Below are 19,570 nucleotides of genomic sequence, written 5' to 3'. Positions count from 1 at the left end.
ATCAGCTCCTTAGCACAACTGAGCACTAGAGTGACATCACAAGAAAAGCAACAAGTCCACTCCCCATGCTTAACTCTGGACCCTGAATTCAGGTTCTCACATTGAAAAATGTCTCCCTGCATGTTAAGTAGACCAGGGAAACTCACCCCTTCCTCTCTTAACCAAGTGCATATGGTAGGTAAATTAGTTTCCCTACTTCAGCATTACACTCAGATGCCCTTCAGTGGGAGGCATTTACTCCAACTGACTTTCTTGTTCAGAAACATGAGTTAGCTGGTGAAATTATCATGTGCTAGCTCTAGCTAACCAGAATTCTCAATAAAATTACTGATTAACTGGAAAATAAATGCCTTCAACGGAAATGATGGTTAAAATATTTTATTTTTTTATATCATAGAACATACTGCTGTTTACTTTAAATCACTTTAGAGTAAAGGCACACATTGTTAAAAATACTTCAAATTTACATCACATGTACAAATGCATGAAACAGATGTACATGTCACAAAAAAAAATACAATATGGCTTCATAAGGTTGAGGTGGGGCTGGGACAATTCAACATATATTTAAATTTTCCAGGATGCTGTTAACACTGAAAGGACTGACTAGAACAGAAAAGGATGGGCCTAAGCCACAGATTATGTTACATAAAGAGTACAACACATTGAACACAGCACTGAGCATTCATGTATGAATTCATAGGACTGTTGGCTCTGCAAATTCACCAGGCTTTCCAGTGCCACTGAGTGAACAGTGCATGCGTATGATCTGCCAACTTGCAATAGTGGGAAGATAAATTGCAAATTGTCTGTCCACAAACAGGCTTCTTTAAGAATGTACTGATATGCTTTGTAAAAAGACAGTGAAACAATAAACTTAAAGTATTAACTCCAGAGAATAACTGAATAATGAATGGACAATTTACACGGTAATCAATTCTGGCTAAAAAGCATAAAACATTAAGTCTGCAAGAATGCTCCATGACAATCATTTAGCATTAGTCCCACCCAAGTTTAAGGCTCGTATCTAAAATTTACCTTAGATTTGTTTGTGTTTTGTTTTTTTTTTTATTGTTGGTTTTTTTTTATTTTTTTGTGTAAAATTACCTGAGCACAGATATCAAAGATCTACAGAGCTTTTAGAATATCTGCAGATACCTCAAAAATCTGTAGATAACTTAAAGCAAAACTTCAATATATTGAATTCTACCAGCTAAAAATTCTCAAAAGAACAATCAGCAAAACAGTATTTTGGTATGTCAATAAAGCCAGGAGAAGAATGAGCTTAAGCTTTTGCTTTCATATTTTAAAAATGTACATAAAACGTAACAGAATTATTCAAATACGACTTCTTAATTGTAAACAACATTAAACCTTTACCAAAAAATCAGGAATCAAAATTCAGGCAGCCACTCTAGTCTTCTACAAAATGTTTACAAATACTGCTTTTCTTCTTGATAGAGACAGCTGGTGGATTCTTAAGCACTAGTAGACAGAAAATAAAAGGACCTGCCTCTGCCATAGTCTGTATTATTGTTTTCACTTTGTGTCCAAGAATTGCTGCCATTCTTATTTGCTAAGGTTTATTCCCTGCACAACTGCTGTAAGGCCCAGATCCAGAAGCACCTAGCATCATCTGAAGAACTCTGCAGGATGGGGTCAGATTTATTAGGTTTAAAGATAAACATGCACTAAAATGATTTGCTGCACTGGGACTCAGAATTTTCAAAGTGCAAGGCAGAAAAGCATCAGGTTGCATGGACAGACCAGCTTCCAGCAAAGTCAATGCCATCACAAAGAGGAGCATTAGATCCTTAATTTCATTTGAAAAGCTTGAAAAAGACAACACTGCACGGAAGATACATGTACATACTTCCAGGAAACAATAGACTGTACAAAAGGACTTCCAACACAATACTTTGGAAACATATCCTACTAAAAGTGGTTTGTTGTTTTTTGTTGAAGCAACCAACAACCAACAAAGAAGCACAAAACATCACCTATTCCTCCTTCTGCCTCACACACTGGTTCCTGTGTTTCATTCCCAGAAATTAATGGAAACAGAAATTTCACTTTAAGTGACAAGCAACTGCATGCGAGCCCGAGGAGCAAGTGGGACTCTTCTATTCAAATACATCAGGTTAAAACTTTGATATGACAGATACAGTTATCTGGGTTGCTGAACTGGGACTAGCTGATTGCAGAGGGCACTTTACAGTCATTGAAAATACTGTATAAAAGGTACCTAAAATTCCTATGAAATATGAACTTAGGGTTTAAAAAAAAAAAAAAAAAAAAAAAGGAAAAAGAAAAAAAGAAACAAGTATCTCGATGATGGCAGTCCTGGATAATTAAGAGAGAAAATCACAGCAGTCTGAAGCACCCATAATTCTATGTATAAATAGCAGGTAATCCAAATACTACAGCTAATTTGAAAAGCTAAATTGAACATTGCTTTTCTATTAAATAGATTAAAATATTCATCCACTGAGAAATTACATTGATAAATAAAATACTTTCATGTATCAAAAATGAGGGGCAGGTACTATCAATTCCAGACTTCTTGTCCCAGTAAATGAAAGGTCTGAGAAACAAAAGTAAATTGTACAGTAGTTCTAGTCTCTTAAATTTACAATACTGAATCCATTAGGATTTGGCTAAATAATACAGTTTAAATAAGCTAATCTAGAGGAACAGAGTGTTCTGTAAACATCTGACACAAACCACACTGCATTCTGATGGTGTGGCTATACCTTCTGTATGCAGGAGAAAAGACAATTCAACTGGTGGTGGTGGTAGCAAGGGATGCAATCTAAAGGCAACGTTCCTGTTCTTCAGTAAGGCTTGTAAAAAATTTGAGCAGTGTACGTATGACAGCCTGTACAATTCTGAAATTTTTTGAAAGCTCTTCAGTTTAAAAAAAGCCTAAATGTTTTAAGTAGAAAACACACATTGAGAATTCTAAATTACACGTAAAAGTGTCTGGCACCATAAACACCCACTAGGTATTATTATCCCTAGGCCAAAAAAAAAAAAAAAAAAAAAAGCAAAGAATTGATTCAAGTGTCCCTGAACTTTGGAGCAGATGCAGCCAACTAGGTTACTCTGTGTTGTTCTGTTCCTCTGGAAAAGTCATGAACATACACTCTTTAAGCTGTCTGTACTGCATCATCAATAATATATATCATATATAAAGTATGCATATATATAATATACATATTTGCACACGTATTTCTTTTACCTCATTCTGGAATCATGTAGTTTCATGCAACACACTTACCAGGAATCAAACCTATTCATATTAGCTCATAGCTGGTGTAATTTTAGTATCATATCTTCTATTATACAGCAATTCAGCTTTGTTCAACAAACTCTCTGCCTAGAATCCTCATTCTTCTTTCAGTACAGTTCACATCTGTTGCCTCTATCACCCTTTTTCAGCCACCTTCTTCCCACAGTGCCTCCACTTGATGTTCAATGATGAGACCTTATTTCTGTCAGCTTCTGAAGATAGCTCTGTGCTGCTGGCATCGAGAGAAAGAACTGAACCGTCCTTTGGCCTATTCGGTAGCAGCCATATCCCATCAGTCCAAAAACTGTTGCTTTTATGACAAATTTGAAAACCTTACTTGAAGCTGATGGAGGAGGCACACTGAAGCAAAAGATAGAAAACCATATTAACACCTGCTAGCTGGAAAACACAGGCATTTTCCAATCAAAACGAAGATTCTGTTCCCTTCCCCCTTCTAGTACAGGAGACTTTCAGGTAACAGATGTGTCATGAGCAAACAACATTCTTTCATGTTCAAGAGCTACAACTGAATTAAGTAGTAACAAGAACAAGTAGAAAAAGCTTTTTTTATCTATGCCACTCCTAATGGCTATAGACTTTGACTTGCCCACCACCTTAAGAAAATAAGCAAGACAAGACTTCCTGAATAATACTGTAATGTAATACTGTTTATCAAATTTTTTACAGTATCACTATGAATATATTTTCACAGAGACAAAAGTCAGAAGAAAGACAGGACACAGTCCAAGGGCAATACCTGTACAGTGATCTTACTGTCATTCAGGGTAATGGAGAAAAACAGAGCTTGGAAATTCTGGAAAAATCGTGTCAGGGCCTGGCCAGGTTTGCCCAGCCAGAAGGGGTAAGTCTGGAGCCAGGCAGGACTGACCAGCCCAGCATGAGCACCTGGAGACCAAGCTCTTGCTGCACTCTTGGCCTCCAAAGCTCTACAGAAGACAGTGTGGACAAATCAGAGAAGCTTTGCATGAAGCTGTCTGCAGTTTGTCAGCTATTGCTGGCTTTAAGATCTCCCAGAGCCACTTGGAAGTCTCTGCACTGGCCACATGGAAGCAGAAGGGCAGAGGCCAACAGACACATGAGGTCTATCCCTGCCTTCAAGCAGTCTTATTAATTTAATGTATAGTAAACAGTTAATATTACCTTCAAAATAAAGCTGTCTTTGAAAGCACAGCCACATGCAGACCCTGCATCTTCATTAAGAGGCTCTGCTCAGCTGGCCAGGCACCCCTGCCTTCACTGCAACTCAGATCACCCTCTCACAGGCAACAGAGGGATCTCTGCATGTTGTTTCAAAGGTGCCACAATTTAATGCAATCTTATTTTTTAATGAAAGATACCTGCAACCATTCCACTTAAGGTATAGCACTGGCATGGTAAAGAAAAGCCAAAGAACCTAAACTTTGATGAAAAGACATTCCATGTAAATTTGAAGACTTGTGGTCAGGCTTTTGGCTGTTCAGTTCTGTAATGTCAACAAAATAACCCACATTAACCTAAGTTATATGGATTTGGGCAATCTCATTTTACAGGTCATTTGCCAGGGTGCAGAGGAATATGGTTTGTGTACAATGTAATTTGTGTCTTCAGGCAAAGATTAGCCTTGAAAAAGACATACATGGCTAGGTGGGGCTTCTATATGTTGCCTTCTTGGATCCAGACACCAGAAATCTCTAAATCATACTTCAGATGGGTGAGGTGCTTATATAAAGTAGGAATAAAGTGCTGATATTTGAAAGGCTCTAGTATCCTAAACACCATGGAACAGTACTGCCAGGTCATACAATAATCTCTTCTACATTTCTAAAGTCCTGACCCTTGTGGCTATTTATAGGATACTCATAGTCTGAGCTATGGTAGCGAAGAACTTTGGTTCTTCAATTCCTTCCTTTACAAAGTGTGCATACCTATTTTAATAGGTACTTCAGAGGGAGAGTTCACCAGATACGTGGCTTAAATTAGCCCATATTTAGGTATAGGCATTAAAACATATCATTACTTCTACATACAAAGTTAAAAATAGGCTATGGGCAATTATGATAATAAGATTGCCACAGCTAGCAGTGTCCTGACACAACAAAACTCTGGAATCTAACAATTTATATTTACCTAAGTTATACTGGAAGCCTGGTTTTGTTTTCACCATCTTCTATAGACCTCATTTGAGTTCTCATTTTAGAAGCCTTAACCATGGATCAGTGAATTTTCTTTCTAGGCAAGGGCTTCTTATCATCTCTACTTCCCTCGATATCCAACTATTTACTTGCTTCCTTTGATATTTTCTTTTCCTTTGCTGTAGTCAAACTACAAGCACTGCACAGCAAATTAGTGAGCTGTCAGGGCAGCGATAACAGTAGTGATGTTTCTTCAAAACAGAGCAAAACCAATCAACCAAACCTCAAATCAATAATTGCTGCTTTTAGCAAGAGAAGTTGTTACATCAACATGTATAAAAGGATAAATGTTACCTCATTATTTCCTGGATGTTTAAGTCAGAGTTCCAGTTCTTTTCAATTCCAGGTACATGGCCCATCCCAACAACACCAACTACAACAGCTGGGATGTATTTTCTAGGTTCAGCTGAGAAAGACAGATAGAAACAAAGGAACACATTAGCAAAACAATTTCAAGCTATAAATTGGTAATATGAGAGATTACAAAAGGATTTTTCAAGAGGTCAGGACTCTTACTGCTAGGTGTTAAAAGCCTATTACATACTAAAAGCTAACACTTCACCTATTGCCTCTTATGTTCAAAGTATGAAAATCAGCATGGCTTCTGGATTTTCAGGAAATGTTTGTCCAAGTAAACAGACCTGGCCAGGGATCATACTGCAGCCCCAGGAAGAGAAGCTCAGCAGATGAAAGCTAAACTGATTCCTTCCTGTATGGGTCATGTTTTTGTACCACTTGTCAGGAACAGCCCTGGGCTTCACTGTCCCCTGAACACAGAGCTTTCTCCACCACTCTGGACAGTGGTAGCTGCCACACATCCCAATTGTGACAAGATCTGGGCTACCAAGCAGAATGTTCCATTAGAGAACAGTGCTTGGCACCACACCCAAGGTGCCTGTTAACAGACAGCAAGACCCACACCCTTCATCTGCAGCAGCTGCCTGCTCCCTGTTAAGACTACTGCAACATCTACCAGCTCTAACCATCACCTCCCATCTACCATACACATTCCCTAATTCCCAGTGGAAGTCAAAATATTGCTTCTGAAAGTTTTTTTTTCCTCTCCCCCAACAAAAAAATGGTGCCACACCACAGTTAAAATAATTCACGGGGTATTTTCTAAGTAATAGTGATTAGGCTGCTTTCCTATGGGGAAAATTATACATAAATACAAAGTCTGAGTTCCACTGCCTTGCTATAAATATCCACTCTGGATTTTTCCAGGAAAAAGCAAAAGAAAAGCAGCCTCTCCTTCCCTCCTCCCTGAAAAGGAAACAGAACTGTACTGAAAATACTAGATTATACACATTTCCAAAATTGTTTCTTTTGACTTGCATTTCATCAGCCTGTTCCAGGGTTGCCTTTTGTGGGAGCTGCAACAGAGCTACAGCAGAGGCAGAACACAGCATCTCAGCAAAATGGGCTTTCCACAGCACATCCACAGCCCTCCAGCCTCCCCCTCTATGTTCCTGTCTGCTTCTGGGCAGGATTCAAAGATGACACTAGTAATGTTTAAAGCCCACCCTGACATTTAGAAAGGAGCTTTTATCCCTCTCTCTCAGAGTATTTTGTATGGCGTAAAGACAGAATGAAAAACTAAGTGTGAAAGTTTCATTTGCAAGATCTTTGGAAGAGTTTACCCAAGCAAATTGTTAAACAAAGGCCAGGAACAAATCAGACTTCATTTAGGAATATATCAGGCCAGTATCAAATAGCCTCCAGGAATTTATCTACATTAGCAAATGACTTGGACAATGGTGATGATGCCCTATTTCTGCTCACTTCAGTTGTGGGGTTCTGTATTTTGAGTCCTAAGTAAATTTTACTTCCCCTTTTTTTTTTCTTTTTGCCTCTCATGAGGACAAATGCATAAAATAGATTATATGTATATAATATAAATGCACAGCTTCTAAACAAAACTATCTCTGGCATTGTCTCTTGTTAACTAAGAGACTGACACATAACTGTCAGTCAGGTGGACCCTCACATTCCTGTCTTATATTGTCCCATCTTCTATTTTAAGTCCTTCATAATGCATATAAACCCTTTCCAGTTTTGCAGGCATCCACTAAATCAGTGATCCAGAAATTGAGCTTTTAAGAGGGTAGAGGGAAAAAAAAAGGGCAGGGGAATTGCTAAACAATTCCTCTTGTCGCTCATGATCCAGCCAGGATGAACAATAAAACTGAATTTTCAGCTTGCTCTATGGACCAAGTAATTGAAAGCATCTGTGCCTCTTTCAGCCATATGAACTGAGCTAATAGGAAATACTTTTATGTTTGGACAAATTTGATGAAGGCAGCATTGAGGTAATATTAGATATGGGAGATACAAGAAACAAGTGCAATCCCCTTGCTGTTTTTTAAATCATAAGACAGTACCCTAGAGGTCTGCACTGAAGTGATTACAAACAGTATCTTAACACAGCAAATAAGAGGTAACATATACCTCAGTGTGCTTGTATATAGGAAGGGAATTCTGAACACATAGAGCAGCAAAATACTTCCAAAGGCTAAACAAATGTAATCATGCTTTATGTCTATACCATACTGAAACATGCAGAATCACAAGTTTCAAGCAAGGGACATGGTCCTGAGGAGCTAGTAATGACAATGAAGCTGGTAACAAGGTGGAAATGAGACAGGCAATGTAAGTCAAGACTGTCCTGTGCTATGCTGCAATACCAGCTGACTGCCTTTTGGAAAAAACTGTCAGGCTAATATGTATTTTCCAGTTTTAAACAGCATAATGATAAAGGATTAATGATTTGAAGTCTACTCTACAAAAATTCTTTATTTTGATAGGTGGCTGCAACATAAGAGTATTACCCCTTTTTAATCTCTTAAGCACTGTGATCTAAAGTGAAATGTGGCACACATGAACAGAACATCCCAGCTTTCCAGAGAAGAACTGAACTTTGGACCAGTACACAAAGAACACCTTGCTGATTACAATATTACTTTCTGAAGCTCGAGGTAGCTCTATCTGCTTTGCTGCTTGCTTCAGCATGTAGGTCAGGTAAATATCTCGTTCTGAGACAATCGTTCGATGAAGGTCAGGAAACTCTCCAATCATTTCTGCCATCATCTGCTCCAGTAAATCCTTCTGTTTGCATTTCTCCACGTCATCTTTACTGAAAGAAAGGCAAGTTTTCTCAATATCTGTTATGTTTTAAAGCCCACACAGAAAAGTCAATGAATGAAGACAAATGGGTATTATCCACATTATGACAAACACGCTACAGTTCTCCTCCCCCAAAACAAATCTGACTCCCTAAACCTGTAAAACCAGATACCTAACAGTTCCTCTACAGTGAGGGAAAGGAGAGAGGTCAGTTGCCTGGATTTTCACCCCAGTTTGAAAGCTGGCAGCTCCCTCAACTGAGCAAAAGGGCTTCAAAGGAAATAGTTACCATGGTGCCCCACTTTCTGTGCCTATTCCTAAGCTTAGAAGAGACAACACAGAACACTCCTGAGGAAGCAGATCTGATCACTGAACACAGAGGCTCTATTTAAGGAACAAAAAAAGCACAGGTGCTGGCTGAGGGGATGGAAAGAATTCTGCAGGTTCCTAGTGTTTATTACAGGTCTTCAGCAGGGAAGTCAAAGTTATAAATCAACTACCTGAACAGAACAATAGGAAATGGGCAGGGAATAAATATGAACTGTAGGAATAAATGTAATGAGCTTTTATATTTTTTTATAGGTGCTGTTAAAAACTTCTGTTTGCTCTCCCAGCTGTGTTATAGTCATAGGCTGCGGCATAGTCATAGACTGTGGCAACAGAATAATTTGGTTTTGCACCACTGTCTACAGAAGAATGATGCCAAAGATGCTTTCTTAAGTTTTCAAGATCAAAAGAGCACTAAAAATGTCAACAGGACAATCAAGAGCAGAAATGCATTGCAAGCTTTCACCAGCTCATAGAAACATGAGACTAACAGAAATCTGATGTTGAATTATTACTCTGTTTTCCACAGAATCTCATGTTGATGGCTGGGTGCATAATACCCCAATAACTTCCCCATTACAAACACCTTCCCTTTTCAACCCCAAACCACATGTTATTTTTAAAAAATCAACATAGCAGATCCATCAATTGTACAACAAAAACTGAGATGTTATGTTCAAGCTCCAGTGGGAAGCTAGTGTGCATATAACACAGTTATCTTAAGAATGCAGTTGAAAATCAGAATGTTCTTAATGATTATTAAAAAAATGGGAGAAACAGCAGAGAAATATTTCCTGCAATGTCTCCCAAAAGCCTGCAAATAGTTCCATGATAGTATTACAGTAGTAGGAAAACTTACTAAGCTCATGGACTGTAGTTAATGGATTGAAAGAAGGTCAAACTCATTTCACAGATTAATGTAACAGAAATTATTTACAGGAAATGACAATTGAGCAAATGCTATAACTGGAAAACAGAAGGTTTGACTGTGCCAAGCACAGTTTGAGTCCTGGCCCAATTTTGAAAGCCTGGAAGAAAATGCCATAGATCACTTCATGAGTTGTGCAGAGCTCCCCTAATGAGGTATGGGGAAGGCACTGAGATTCAGGGACCACGTGCATAGAGAACCCCTTTCTGGTAAATCTCTCACCACTGTGAGCCTTGTAAGAACAGACTGAATTTAGGATGACAGCTGCACATCTCTCTTACCCAGTTCAAGCAAGGTATCAAACATCTACTTGTGGAAAGAAGACGCAAATTTGGCACAGGGATGTCTCTGAAGAGCAGAGGAACCCAAATTGAGCAAGAGAATAGCTGTCTGAGAAGCATTACCATAAGGCAAAAGTTCCTAACACTGTCCTTTTACAAAGGCAGTAATAATGAAGTCATGTTGCCCAGACTTCAAAAGATTTTCTTTTGTTCCAAAAACCTGCTTAGACAGCAAATTCAATTTTCAAGCTGCCCCAATCCAGATGCAATTGAGCACAGCAAGCCCAAGTCTTTGCAACTCTGATGGAAGTATAAATTAATATGTTGAGGCCCTACTCTCTTCTCTTTAGAATAGCTACAAATGACAGTGGGAAATATTTTATTTCCAGCATAAAAATAAACTTTTTTTTCCCTTCTTAAGTACACTAGGAATTCCTCAGTACAAAATCTTTCAGTTCACCTGGAAGCAATGTATCAAAAAAAATTAAAGAAAAAGCTGGAACAAGATCAGAAAGCCAGTTATCTTAAAAAATATGGATTATTGCAAGGTATTGTGCATATTTACTTTCTCCCTAATTTCAAGTTTTACAGACCGGGTACCAAGGACTTCTAGTTTGGTTAGACTTCTGTACTAAAGCAGAACTGAATCATTAAACAATTCACCCCAGTAAATATATGAGATACTTATTCATACCTGATTGGGTCAGATAAGAAGCAAAGACCCCAAGCAAGTTTTACTTTTTGCCAGAAAGAAAGTGCAGCAATTGCTCTCTTAAATGTAACAGGGATGGGTCGGTCTCCAAGATGGAATTTACAGAAAGGTACTTTACTGGCCTGAAAGATACAAATCACTAGTCAACATTTCATACTGCAGCACAGTACAAAAAGCTTGTTTTACTGTGTTATACAGGGTAACTTTAGAAAGTGGAAAACAGCCTCATACTTCACCATCAAAAATATTTTGGCTTTGCAGTAAATAAAATTTCCAAAATAGTGTTTCATAAAGGAATACGTCAGCTACAAAACACAGCAGGTATATTGCAGTAGAAACATTAGGTTGTAATGCCTTACTCACCAGGTTATGTTTAGTTAAACAGAAAGCTCCTTCTTATGGCTACTCGAGGTGAACAGATGGGGCTCTGTATTTACCTGGGGCTGAACAAAGTCTAGGCTGAAATAACTGGGGTCATTTTGCTTTTACCTAGGATTTGTCAGGATCACTAACCTATCAGTTTGTCATGGTAAAACCTTTTTAAGAAGAAGCTTATGAAACAAGAGGCAGTGCCAGATACCACATGACAAAGTGAGATGACACTTTGCTTTAGCTTAGACTGACAGATTTTGGCACAGTCCAAAATTTCTAGAAAATTCTTTCCTACACACCTGAAGGAAAAAACCCAACCATATCTGTTTAATATTTCAAACAACAGAGCTAGTGTGTGTGTGAGCGTGTGTGTGTGTATATATATAATTTACTTCCCACTTAAAATGTTTCACTCTAATCTGAATACTCAGGAAAATAATCCTTGAAGCAGTTTTTAATTTTTAAGGCTAAAACCAAAATTTTTTTCAGATTCTTTAACAGCTATGTAGCCTCAGATTCCCTTACTAGTTTACATGAAACAGCAAGATCTATTTTGCAAGGTGACACCAAGACAAATAAAGAGTAGGTGTGACACGAATATAGGTCCAGCTACAATTTACTTCCCAGTATCACAGCTGGCAGTAGTACAAACAGGAATGTTAAAAGACCAGATATGACTGGTCATACAGACAGATATTTCAGTTTCCCAAACAATCTTTCTTAGATATCACTAATGCTTTAGAGTTGGTTTTCCCAGCCTGAAACCCTGACACACTGTCAGCAGTAACAGGATCCATATCCAGAATTTAAGAGTAGTTACTTAGCAGGAACAAAATAAATCAATTAGTAATTAAAATAAATGCCATCAGAAACATTACTAAGAAAAACCCTTACTTGAAGCATTTTTTTAGAGTTGCTTTCATGCCATTCAGGGCTACAACCCTCTGTACCTTCAAGTACGTTCTGAAGCCCAAGATGATTCCTACTGCTTCTCACAGAGCTCTTTTTGAGTCAGTAACAAATTTTATTTAATTTGACAAAAGGCCACTGATTTGACCTCAGAAACACCATTCTCAAGTTCGCACCTCTTTGAAAGCCTCCCTGAATTCTCCTCCAGGGGCCATTCCCAGCTGTTCTGTGATGTGAGCAGAAACCTTCAGCAGCAGCATCTGCATCAATCCGGACATGACTCCATTCTGGAAGAAGAAGGAGAAAAACATATTAAAAAAAAAAGTCAACAAGCTATATGGCTTCCTCAGAAGAAGAACGTACTGTTCATAGTGACAAAAAACACATTACTTTTGTGAAGAAGCAGAACTGTAGCTACCTTTTAGACCCAATTCCCTACAAAGCTCTTATTTCAGCTTGTATCAATTGTAAAGTAGCTTTTCACTTCAGTGAGTGACCAAAATATTCTATCATTCAACAAAAATGCATGGCAGAGTTAAGAAAAGAAAGGAGGGCATCCAAACTTCAGTCTATATGTACTCTACCTGCTTGAACAAAGTGCCTGAATAACTGAATGGTAAAACAGTTCACATTGTGCATTTAATTTTTCTTGATCTATCTGGTTAGAGAAAAAAAGGGACCACCAGAGTATATTTCACTGAATGTGTAGTGAATGCCACGCTATGGAGATATTGAAAGGGAAACAGTTGTGGTCCCATCATAAACACATCCACAATCCTAGGAAACACTATGCTGTGCACTGGGTAACAAACACAGAAACACTGAGAATCCAGTATTGTGCAAGAAATTGTTGTGCAGTACTGCAGCACACATGTCCTCAGAAAAAATCCTTGAGTATGACTCACTCCCACAAGCAGACTGAAGGCCTCTCCTTGCAGTTCAGTATTTTTTAACTGAGATCTAGAAATCAAGACTCTTTTTTTAAAAAAAGGAAAAAATTATCCTATATATACTTACGCAAAATTGCCCTTCCCAATCATTTTACAAAAAGGCTGAAAGAACACCTCAAATAAATCCATTCAAACTGCTTCTTTTGTCCACTTCTGGACATCTTCAACCAGTTATTCTTACAATCAAGACTCAGTGCTGAGGATTACCCATCCCCAGACATAACCTGCACCACGGTCACACATCTCCTCCAACTTGGTATCAGCCCACACAGCTCCCAAAAAGGGCCTTCCATCTTCCCTTGCCAAAGGTTAATTTCCTGCTGTATCACCAGCTTCACACATCTGAAGAGGAAGTTACATAGAACAGCTGGAGTTTTTACAACTCTTTGAAGTTATCAAAGGAAGGTCATGAACTCCCCTCCTTACTCCCAGGGCTGTGCTGAAATGACCCACCCTGTGCCACATCTGATGCTTGTGCCCTGTCCACAGGCTGCAGGGAAGCTTCTGCAGTTAAATAGACTCAAGGGTCACTGAGAATGGCAACCAGAACTGGCAAAAGAGAGGTACTGTTTTTAAAGTATGATGTTTGTTTGCTCTATCATGCTACAACTAGGAAACATGACATAAATACAGGGTGCTGGGCTGCTGGTGAAAGACAAAGAACAAAGAGGTCAGAGAGAAAAGGAGTCTCAGTATCCTTGAGATCCAGTTCAAAAGCTTGGGAGAAAAGGGCTTCTAGAAGCTCAGAAAGAAAACTAGGATAATGCAGTTTGAGTTTATTTGCTGGGTTGATTTCCCCTTCAGGACTATGTATTTGTAGTTAAATTTTTACACTATGACAGAAAGACTCTTCTTGCTGGCTAACAGAAAGAGGCATCTTTGAAGTGTGTCCAAGTCACTTGTGCTGTTAACCTGCCTGAAACTCTGTGCCTGCCATATTTACTAAGCATCAATGAGATAAAAGGTGACGAGCAGCCATATGTAGCAACAACCAGAGGGTCACCAAAAAGTGAGGATAAAAAGCACAATGTGCAAAAAAACCAGAAGCAAAACAGTGTAAGAGTTTATAACCAATACCAGATAACTCAATGTCTGATAAAGGAAAGCTGGACCACAAAAAACCATTAGGCTCTGAATGGCTGGCAACAATGTCACAGTTTAGATGCAACTGCAGCAAATGCAAAACGGTGCACAAATAGCTGGAAACTTAAGCACGTAGGGATAGAGAAAGCAAAATAAGCAAAATACCAATTTTAGCATCCCAGTGTTCATTAGCAGTCAGAAAGTAAGAAGAGTCAAGGGTTTACCAAGAAATGAACAAAGTAGAAAAACCAATACAGTGCTGCACAATCTTAGCAGAGTCCTTCTTGAAAATAATACTTGAACTAGAAAATGTGCAAAGAAATACCAAATGAGAAGAGATGGGAAAGGATACTGAGGAAGATGTTCTCTGGTGGTCAATATGACTAGCATGGAAGCAGTGAAAAGAGGAATACCCAGGCAAAATACAACTGTAGGTTCTGATGTGCAGCTACCTCTGGCAGCTACCAGAGAGCTTCTGAAGCAGCCACATCTTCCACCACTCAGCACAGAAATGCTTCCAGCCTAAGGAGGGGCTGCTCTTCAACTCAGTAACAAGTCACAGATTCAGCGCAAACTGCAGAACTGTGGGCAGACACAAACCCTTTGTATTTTAGTCCCCTGGATTTCTTTTAAAAACCTTTATTCCTATGGACACAGCCCAGTGCAAACACAGCCTTGTCACCTGGAGATGGTTCTCTGACTGCCCCAAGTGTGCTGGAGGTTATGATGTCTGCTGTTCTCTAAGGACAACAGGCAGACTTGAAAGGAGAAGTGAAGGTAGCAAGTGACAACAGCCTGCAGAACATAGATGGATGTACTTCCCATCTACCAATTCACATTATATCAATTTTATTTAATAGGACAATCCTGTAGGTTACCTAAACACAAAGGGTTGGAGCTGAACTTTTTAATTGGTGGAAGCATTGAAAAAAAAAATTACAATATATTCCAACAGAGGTAACCTGAGTCTAAAGCAATAGATTAAAAAAAAATACTTTGAGCTAAGATTTTGCTGTCACCAGCTTACTTTCTACTCTGCCACAGAATAAGGTTTCACATCTCCTCCCCTGGGTCAGGACCAGCAATCATACACATACAGCTAAAAAAGCAAACCCTGATCAGACTGCCACACAGGCATGGTATGGTCACAGGAGTTAAAAGTGGAAACAGGAATCCAGGGGAGAAGATAAAACAAAACCTGTCTTACCAGTTTGGTTTAAGCCAACTGTTACTGTGCATCTTTCAGGTAATCTGCATTGGAGCCAGGTACCAGTTTGCACTGTGTTGCTTTGCTTAATGGAAAGCTAACTGATAGTTCTCTGCAAACAACTGTGAGGGTTTTGAAATTCAAGGAGGGGCTTGAGGAAGGCTGTTTTTAACCTGCAAGAGTTGTTTGATAAGCTGTGACTACCAGTGACCCTCTGCAAGCGTGATAATAGTAGTTATACATATTAACTCACTACTCAGCTTCCAACTTCAGATAAGAGCAATGAAACACAACTTTACTGCTTAAGATTTACACAAGTGATTTTGAAAAGACACAGTTTTCTTTTTCTAATTTGATCTTCGGGGGAAAACTACAAGCAGTTTTGACTTTCAGTGTAATTTTTGGGCCCAAAACGCACATTTCCATGACTTGAATTGAAGCATGATAGAGCTGGTTTACCAGCTGGTTTAATTTTCACTGAAGATAAACATACTGTAATTTAGCATGAGATAGCTGGACTATTTTTCCTGGTTTTCCCTATATAACCCATGCTGCTACTGAATCAAAGGAGGAAGGGCATGGTTTGGGGTTTTTTTTCTTTTGAGATTACAAATGGAGAAATATATTGTTTTAAAGTCACAACATACAAATTTTATTATTTGCACTATCCCTGGTGACAAAGGAGAATAAGGTTGAGCTGTAACAATAGGAAGAATTGCCTTTGGAATCAATATAGTCTCTTTCTTACTGTTTGCACACAAGACCCCTTCATGCCCTAGAATGAAGTGCTAATTACAAAGCTGCCAACACAAATTTACATCACAGAGAAAAAAAGTCCATTATTTTGTTTTCATTGTCCTTTTGCTCTTACCAGAGAAACAGAAAAAAAAACCTGTTGCATTTACTTTTGATACTGAAAAAAGGCTCCTATGTCTGTCTACTAGGTCAGAGGACCCCCACTCCAGCTATGCTGCTCTGGTTGCTGTGAACATGCATTATTTTGGCTACATGCATCAGAGTAAGCCACCTTACCTAAAATAAACAGATGGATGCAGTAATTCATGCAATATGCAATTGTTTTGCAATGTTCTTCCCTTTGCTAGGACATAAATAAAGAAAACAGGAAAGACACATTATTACCTAACTCAATATTGAGTCAGAAAAGCCTGCACCAAGACACTGTGCACACACACAGAGGCAGACCAGCCCTGAGTCACTTCAAGTGCTTCTGTGTAGATGCAGGTTATATTCTTATGAGGTGTGTGCTCTTGCCAATTCCCCAATTACATCAATAAAATAATTCCATGATATAATTGCCACACAGTCAAAATAACAATCCATGGATCTGTTCATTCATCTGGGCACTGGAGCCTCTTTTTACTATTGGCCACATACTGCCATTCTAGTCAAATATCTTGTCATTTTTAAGTCAACTTTGTGCCTAGCTTAAAATTACTTATATTTAAGTTGAATGGGTGAAACTGAAAAAATACAGGAACCACTTGTTTTGCACATACATTCTATATGGTGTCCAGCTGCCAGAGTAATAATTTTAATAGAATCCCAACACTTTTTATCCCAGATTAGAAAAAAAAAATCCCAATGCCTACTGTTAATTAGAAACTACTCAAAAGACAGGGGGACGCGAATGAAAAAGAAAGAGCTACACTGTAAGAAGGAATGCAGCTACACAGATCAGGACACACAATACCAGAAGTAAGTGCTCCTGAAATACTTGTAATACAGATGCAGATTACAGGAATGATGTTCAAATACATTAGTAGAGCATTAGAGTTACAAAGTTGAACTTACGTCTTGCAAATAGAGCAACTGGTAAGCCCAGGAGGATTCCTGCTGAAGTCAACAACTGTGCAAAATACTCCATTGTTGAACAGAAGCCCTCAATAATCTCTCTGAAAAAACTACAAAATCCAAACCTAACTTTGCCATTGTAGTGGCACTCTTACCTAGGTGAATAGCATTAGGTTCCCACCTGGTGGGAACACTGTTTTTTTGATGTAACTTGACAAATTGCTCATAAGACAAACCTTTAATTTTCTCTGCGGGATTCATACCTGCTTTATAGCTTGTTGAAGTTTTTCCAGGTTTATTTCTTTGGCTTCCTTTAATAATGTCTTTTCATCCATCTTTAACATAGAAACTCTGTATTGGCATAGTTCCACCACAACTACATCAGGCTGCACTTCTTGTATTGTCTGAAAAAAGATGAATTAATTTACACAAGTTTAGGAAGGATTAAACAGAAATGCAGCCAGTGTCAGCACTTTCACAAGAAAAAGAACTTAATAAAAAGCACATTCCAACCAATCATTTTCAATTAGAAGATAGACTTCACCAAGAAGCTATACATTGATAAAAACATTTAGAAAGATTACAGTGAAATGCTTTAGTTCCTGAAGGCTTTGGGATAGGAAGATGGAGAACACCGAGCAATGGGAGAATGGAAATCTTGATTTTAACTTTTCACATTCATTAAGTCCCTTTTACCATACTCTGATAATTTGCAATCAGAGGTAGAATAAGCTTAATGATTCTGGCACAAAATTCCTCCCCTTCTGGCCCCCACAGAATAAAGCCACTCTAAACTGCAGACTTTGCATAAGGTACAGCACGAAACAGTTACTGCTTTCACTAGACCTTGCACCTATTTGCACCTTGAGAATGGAATCCAGGTTTAGGGCAGCACAGTTTTACAGCTCAGTATTATACACCACAGGCACAGAGAAATTTTAAACTGCAGTTTCTGCTCTAGGCTTTGCATCTTCTCAGCACATCCCCATCACAATGAGTGTGCAGCAACCACAGTATGCACTGCCTGTGTGATGTGGTGTGGTATCATGGCAACTTCTACTGTACCATGAGACTTCTGCTTTTAACACTCACAAATGTATCTGCAATTGTTGTTTAAGGAAAAATTAAAATATTTGAAATATAAAAGCAATGTATAGTATCCAAAAATTATCAGCCTTCCAACAGCTAACCAGAGAAAACAGAACCTGGAGGCTTTAGCTCAGAACCAAGTCAGAGAGATGGACTTCATTCTACTTACTGCTTAAGTTGACATCACTACAAACATGCTGCTGAAGGACTCCCACTAAGTACTCACTTTTACTACATCCTTTTTGCTGCTGTCACTGAAATGGGCCGTTCCAACCACATAAACTTGAGAACCATCCTCAGTGCCAAGCTCAGTCACAGTGCTTGGCAAAGTAGGCTTTTTCTGCCTCTTCTTCATCTTCATCTCTAGAAGAATTTTAAATGCATCTGCGTCAGCTATAAAGATAAATAAAAATAGAAAAGCACACATCACTATAAAGTGCAAGCAAGTAAAACAGAAAACAAAAATGTTGCCACTAAACAGCAGAGCAGAGCTAAAAGGCCGTTGATTTACCACTGTAATCTTACATTCAGTTCTGAGGCTACATCATTGAGAGTGCCACCACTGGAGAGGCTGCCTCCAAGCATGGGTCTCAGTCCAGGTTTCCTACCCTGTGGACACTGGGACAGGCTGTCCATGCAGTTCAGTAAGGGAAAGAGAGAAGCTGTGTGGCAGGTGAGGTGGACAGAGAAGCAAAGAATACTTAGAAAATGTATACACTAAATTGGAAAATAAAATTTAAAAAAGCATGTCTTAAATTCCAGAACAAGAGCATTCCCTTCTGGGATTTTATCTGTATAAACAATAGCAACACATGCATAATGGTGTGAATATGCTGGTAAAGTCAGCTGCACCTATTGGCACGTGTAGGAAAACTACTGTACCAGTCTTAGCCTTTTCTGTGATTAACACACCAGGGATCAGTATATAACTGAAAATTAAAACTGATTACGTATTCAGGTCAGGAAACCAATCATTCTTCCTTAGTTTCAACAACCAACTATTTAAGATCAAAATGGTAAAATGTGAGTTCAGCTTGTCTATGTCAGGTTTGCCATGGAAAACATGAAGATCTATCAGTTCCATCACAGTTCCTTGCTAAATGCCAGAAAGCTTCATCAACTGAGATACAGAAGCTTCAGTTTTACATCAATGGGAAATATAGTAACTTTGAATGAGTCACCATCAATCTGTTTGCAGGCAGGATGTCTAAAATGCAGATAAATTACAGCCTCCTACCATACATTCATTTCATGAACGTAGTTCATGAAACTATGTGGCTCTGGCCCTAGATC

The 19,570-nt window shown here is 38.7% G+C and overlaps 1 protein-coding gene across 3 annotated transcripts in view; it reads right to left on the bottom strand.

Annotated features, from left to right (window-relative positions):
- Window positions 1-362: 362 nt before the first annotated feature.
- The window catches only part of TRABD (TraB domain containing), a 33,689-nt gene continuing 14,481 nt past the window's right edge, over window positions 363-19,570 (bottom strand). For 2 of the 3 annotated variants that reach the window (XM_030469078.1, XM_030469077.1), the window contains 7 exons: window positions 18,504-18,670; window positions 17,452-17,592; window positions 12,313-12,423; window positions 10,838-10,977; window positions 8,445-8,617; window positions 5,779-5,890; window positions 3,314-3,652 (listed from right to left, as the gene is read on the bottom strand). In XM_030469078.1, coding sequence (XP_030324938.1) covers window positions 3,475-3,652; window positions 5,779-5,890; window positions 8,445-8,617; window positions 10,838-10,977; window positions 12,313-12,423; window positions 17,452-17,592; window positions 18,504-18,638 — 990 coding nt within the window. In that variant the 5' untranslated portion in view covers window positions 18,639-18,670 and the 3' untranslated portion in view covers window positions 3,314-3,474. Of the gene's footprint in view, window positions 3,653-5,778; window positions 5,891-8,444; window positions 8,618-10,837; window positions 10,978-12,312; window positions 12,424-17,451; window positions 17,593-18,503; window positions 18,671-19,570 lie in introns of all 3 variants that reach the window. The other variant, XM_030469076.1, reaches the window with a different exon arrangement.

The sequence above is a fragment of the Calypte anna genome, chromosome 1 (assembly GCF_003957555.1).
Source record: "Calypte anna isolate BGI_N300 chromosome 1, bCalAnn1_v1.p, whole genome shotgun sequence".
NCBI lineage: Eukaryota > Metazoa > Chordata > Aves > Apodiformes > Trochilidae > Calypte > Calypte anna.
Note: the sequence above shows the minus strand (reverse complement) of the source record. Positions and strands in the feature narration are given on the sequence as shown.